This window comes from Spea bombifrons, chromosome 1 (genome assembly GCF_027358695.1).
Source record: "Spea bombifrons isolate aSpeBom1 chromosome 1, aSpeBom1.2.pri, whole genome shotgun sequence".
In the NCBI taxonomy this organism is placed as follows: Eukaryota; Metazoa; Chordata; class Amphibia; order Anura; family Pelobatidae; genus Spea; species Spea bombifrons.
In genome coordinates, this window is record NC_071087.1 from 136,757,631 (window position 1) to 136,763,497 (window position 5,867).

At 34.9% G+C, this 5,867-nt stretch overlaps 1 protein-coding gene across 5 annotated transcripts in view; it reads right to left on the bottom strand.

Annotated features, from left to right (window-relative positions):
• The window catches only part of PAM (peptidylglycine alpha-amidating monooxygenase), an 87,074-nt gene continuing 81,207 nt past the window's right edge, over positions 1–5,867 (bottom strand). For 3 of the 5 annotated variants that reach the window (XM_053474540.1, XM_053474559.1, XM_053474530.1), the window contains 4 exons: positions 4,183–4,236; positions 2,058–2,270; positions 1,675–1,731; positions 1–754 (listed from right to left, as the gene is read on the bottom strand). In XM_053474540.1, coding sequence (XP_053330515.1) covers positions 570–754; positions 1,675–1,731; positions 2,058–2,270; positions 4,183–4,236 — 509 coding nt within the window. In that variant the 3' untranslated portion in view covers positions 1–569. The remainder of the gene's footprint in view (positions 755–1,674; positions 1,732–2,057; positions 2,271–4,182; positions 4,237–5,867) is intronic. The other 2 variants (XM_053474568.1, XM_053474549.1) reach the window with 1 other exon arrangement.

Here is a 5,867-nt window from a genome sequence, read left to right on the forward strand (position 1 = left end):
TGCTCTGCGAACACTTTATTACACAAATTACATTCAGGTTCTGAAAATAGTGTTCTAAACATCTAAAAATAATACATCCCAATAACACCATAACAAAAAAAGAATAACATTAAATAGTTTTATCTTTTTTTTTCTTGTCCATCTATTCTTGGACGCTATATCATATTGTGAATTTAAAAAAATAGAAGAGATTTAGCAGCTTTGTATCTATGTGGCACACATCTTGGTACTGCAGTTTTTTGTGACTTTTAAAGGCATGAAAAGCATACATAGTTGGCAATTAAAGTGCTATTGGAAAAAGCTGAGGAAGGCCATAACAATGGAAAAAAAGTTCCCTTTTAACCGGAAATAATTAATTATTTAGTCCATGTAAGCTTCATATAGTGATAACAAAATGATATTTTTGAATGTTCACGTAAAGACTACAACAGCACTCATAATAACAAAAAGGAAAGAAAACCATGGCACTTGTACTGCCCACAGAGACTAGTACAGTAGTTACAATTAAATACACAATTTCAAACGTGCTAAAGGACAAAAGGTTGGGCGGAAGCAGTCAGTCGTCTGTTTCAGGAGGAAGACACCGCTGGTGGTGGGATAGGAGGTGCGGAATATTCCTCTTCTGAGTCCGAGGCATCGTCGTCATCCTTTTCTTGATCACTTCCCTCTGTACTAAGTCTGTCAAAGCCTTTCCTACTGTAGCCTTTGTGACTTGCAAAGAATGTCCCTAAGTTGAGGCCTCCACTTCCTTTGCCTAGGGGAAAGTAAATTAAAAAGAGAATAAAAACATTAGCAAAAAATCAATTTCTATAGCATTACGTATTTGAAATGGTGAGATTATTTTTATGAATGATATTAAAATATATTAATGAAAAATATGAAATATTATTTTCAATGAAAGTATGAACTTGACTGAACTAAACAGATATGTATGATTGGCCATCCATAACACTGTAGTTTAAGTAGAACCAACTGCAACTTATGTTCCAGAGACAACCAACCCTAAATATTATATTTTATTATATGACATTTATGTTGTATAAGATAAAAAAATATATACATATATTGTTGTGCAATGTTTGTTGCATTTTATATTCTGGACAATAAAGTACATAAGTACTAAGGAAACTGCAGACTTTGGTGGTGATCTATTGGTATTGGTTGCATAATAACGTATTTGAGAGTTCTTTAGTAGCGAATATTAACTGTTTTTGGCAGCATTGAAATGGCAGCGGTGTTACCCGCTCAACAAATTGGTTGTCACTTTCTCCCAAACATTTCAAGAGAAATCATTTTGAATGCCAGTCTCTAAGAGGTCTTTACATGTTGTTATACCGCTTATAGATTTTGAAGGATTTATAATCTTTGACATAGACTGTAAGATCTAGAGTCCAATCATATTGTAATTTTGTAGGCACTCAATTAATAAAAATCTACATAACAGACATGGATTCTTCTACTTTCAGATTTCCATATCCCGTATATGAATATAAAGATATACCAAATATACACCCCATTTACATGATTAAGTTCTGTAACATTAGTTACATGAAATCAAAGTAAACATGTGACATGGCTGACAATGAAGACGTGAACAGAAATGAACCCCCACACTAATTTTAACTCTTTCTGAATAAAATGACACTTCAGAAGAGGTAAAGATAAAAGGCACACCTCTGAGTTTTCCTAAAATTCCTCCTGAAGTCGATTCTGATTTGTGTTCGGCTTCACCTGGAGAAAGTACAAATACAAGGGCTGCTCTTAAAGCTTTTCTATTAAGATGTGAATAATAATCCTGAATTGAATGTATTTAACACAATGGGGATACAGGAAAATAAAAGTTGTCAGGGGTGTAACAGGAGGCCAGTGGACGTGGCTCAGCAGATCTGCCTACTTTTAAACATCATGTCCTCTGTTGTACCAATGCTCTACTTATCTCCATCTAGATGTTCCCACAATGACAGTGGTATTATGTATTGGAGGGATTCTGGGATGTTCATCTTCAATCAAATTGTCTGCTTGGCTGCAAAGTCTATGTTTCCTTACGAGTAACATACCTCCGTAAACTCTGACTTTCCTCCAGCGGATGAATATTGCAATGGCGATGAGCACCACGATGGGGATAATTAAGAGGGTGATAATCAGAACCAGAGACACCCCGGCACCGCTGTGCTCCACAACACTCTGCTTTTCTTGTACATGCTCCTCGGTAGTTGATGATTTATTTATTTTGGGTCTGCTTTTAACGTGTGTTTCAATTATTTCTGTTTCTGAAAGAAAATGTAATATATCTCCTATGAATCACAACAACCAAAAACTAAAAAATCCACACTTCAGTCTGAAAAATGAATGGATTTTGCATTTGTTTAAGCATTATATGTGACACAGATAAATTATGTTGCTGTTCCCTTACCACAAATATGGAAAATTACCTTTGTACTTGCCTATTCCCTAAAATGTTATCTTCATTGTGGCTCATATCTGTCAGCCTTCCTTGGGCTAAACATTAAGTAATGTCACAATTCCGTGTATACCCTCTGCATATGTCTGAGGCCTTTTCAATAGTAAATAGAACATCAAAAATGTATATTTTCTTATTCGGTTTTATTAATTTCCTTCGCTTTAACGATACCTCTCTTTTTTATCTTATAATTATTGCCATTCAACAAAAATATATACCGCATTTGCTCGATTATATTCAAGGTCGTCTTAAAATCATACCTCAAATAGAGGTCTGACTATAAGACTAAGATCCAGATCCCCCGCAGCGCTGAAGGAGACCTGCATCCTCCTCTCTGGCAGCCTGTGAACGTCTGTGTGATGCACACAGACAATCTCTGTAGCTACCCAACATATTGGAAAATGGGGGGGATAAGGCATATCAGGGAGGCAGAGTGGCATATAGGGGAGTATAAGGTATATCTGTGGGGCAGAGTGGCATCTAGGGGGGTATAAGGTATATCTGGGGGCAGAGTGGCATATAGGAGGAGTATAATGACATATCTGAGGGGGCAGCATAGCAAGCCTGGGGACAGATATTCACAATTGGGGCAGGTTGCCAGATAAAAGGGAAAAATGCATTTTCCTCATTCATAGTTTTTATTAAATATGAAAAAATAGTTTACATGTGAATTAATATTTACTAATACAACTTTTTCCTGTAAGGTAGTCTTATATTTAGGCTTTTTTTAATTTTTTTTCTAAATTAATATTCAACTTTTGGGGGGTTGTTTTAAAATCAGGGACGTCTTTATAATCGAGCAAATACGGTAATATCCTATCTTGCTAGTAACCTTTTTACAAAGCTCTGATCAAGCTGTGTGAGAATCCAGGCTGTGTTCCAGGTCTTTCTGAAACACTGTCTACAAATGGATGTCTACCTGCTCCTTCCTAGTTACATATATATGGAATCATCAGCTGCCATAAGCAGATATTTAAATAGTATCCATGCAAATAGGACAAAGATAGAAACACCAGCAATTCATGAAGACAAAGGAGTGAAAAAATGTGTAGTTAATAAGTCTTTTTATTTGGATACTTGATCCCGTATTAATATATATATATATATATTCAAAAATATAAAAAAGAAAACAAAAAGAAATATACATGAAATATGCTTAATATAAATTAAACATACCAGCCTCAAGGACAGAGAAGCTGCTTAATGTATTTATCAAAGGCTATAAATATATGGTCTGAGCTGGCGTTTCATTTGCTCTATTCATGCAAATACCTTTTTAAAGACACATCAGCACAATACTACACCGGGAATCAGTTCCACACAATTTATAACCTTAAAAACACACCAGTCACATATCAATAAAGAGAAAGCTACAATAGAGAATAATCAGTGACACAATCACGGCCATTTCCATCCTTGCCCTTTGTCTTTTTGTTATGCGTGTTTATTAGAGCACTATTTAGTCTGAGAGGTCAGAAACATAAAATCGATTAACATTTAAAATACATCGGCAAATCAACACATTTATGCTGTCCAGGACATCCAAAATACAATTGATGACAAAATATTTGTTTGGCATAAAGATTTATTTGGATTTATAGAACCTGTAGTCTTCAAAAAGATTGTTGTTTTGAACACCTTGTCATGTTACATATTTTTTGGAACAGCATTCTCAGTATAAAATGGTTAATGCAAATACTCCTAGACTTTGATTGTGGTACCTGTTATTTCTTCTACTGCTATGCCGGCCTTTTTCACTGATCGATGTTCTGCTTCTGGGGGGAAAAAGAAGAAACTCAATGACTTGATCACTAAGCATTTTCTGGCCAGAGAAAGCTACATGGAAAATTATCTCTGTAGTGAAAAACTGGAGTTTATTCTATATGAAATGATATTGTGAACTTCAGAATGAACCAGAAGGAGTAAAAGAAAAAAATGCCAATTTTTAGATCAATAAAACACATGAGGTAAAACAATGACCTTAAAGAACTGCATTATATATTGTTAACACGTAAAAAGTGTAAAACTATACATGTGAACCTGGAATTGCTTGGTAGGTACCAAAAGGTGCAAATTGTGGAGTTTGTCTATGGTCCCAGCAAAAACATGGTTAAACCTGGACCCTTGAAAAATTGAGTGCTTGGAGAATTCTATTTGCTAAGATGCTCCAATTTGCTTTTCTGTGATATCCTTAATTGAGTGTTAAGGGTTAACAGTGGGCAAAATCACCAAACACAGTCAACACTATCTTGGCAATTCACTGGCTGTAACAGATGCTGCACCCCCATTTTATGAAAATTATCAGGACAGCAATTTTACATTGACTTACAGGGGTTAAATTGTAATAGTTTGTACATTCACCCTTGTTTCCATTTTTTAGTATATTAAGAATGACTCGCAGTATAAGTGTTGCTTCCCTAATTTTTCGCCTCTGTTGTGTATTTGACATTGTTGTATGTGTGATGAGATTAGTCTGGAGCTGATGTTGTCAGCAGGATCATTTGCTATTGTTTTATGTGTTAATCATGTTAATCATTTTCTGTTTCCTGTGTTTGTCAATTTCCCCTCCCTTGGTAAAGTGACTATATAAACTATGCCCAGTCCTAACAAAGTCACGACTGGTGTGTTGTGTCTGGTGGTACGGACACCTTTACTCTGACAACCGCCTTTATATTGGCCTTTGGTGAATAACATATAGTAAGCACAGATCAAAAGAAGAGAGAAACTTGAACTAGTTAATTTTCATAAGATCAGAGCACAGACATATTCATAACAAAGAAAATCACTGTAGCGATTGTAGTTTTTTTTAAAGTTACAAGATGTCTTCCTTAGGATTAGGATTCTTCCATAGGATTAGGTGCTTGCTTGTCTTTGCTACAGTAGAATATTAATAAAGAACTTTACATTACAACTTGCATAATGTTACAATGATTTTTACCAGTATTGTTTAAGTGGGTTAACAAAAAGTAGCATGTGTAGGATCATTTCCACTTTTGTTTTCTGCATTAATGGCGTCTTTGTCTAGGATAACAGCACCGACCATTAATTAGATAGCATTGCAACTAAACGACGCCTGGAGTACGCATTAGAATTGCCTTAAGGAGTTGATGTTTCTTTGTTTTAGAAACACAATCTAACTTACTACATTAAATGGCCAATGAAAAAGTAAAGCCCAAAGCATTTCTGGGGAAAAGCTCAAATTAAATATTCTTGTAAACTAAAGAAATTATTACAAAAAAATTAATTATTTTTTTTATGTGTCCTAATCGTTAAATTAGGATGAGAAAAATGAATATAGTTACAATATTAAGTACAGACTATAGTAAAGGGGAATGCAAAGCTAAAAACCTCAAGTACTTATTTTTTGCTGGTCTCTAATAACAGAACAACAACATCCCACTTGTAT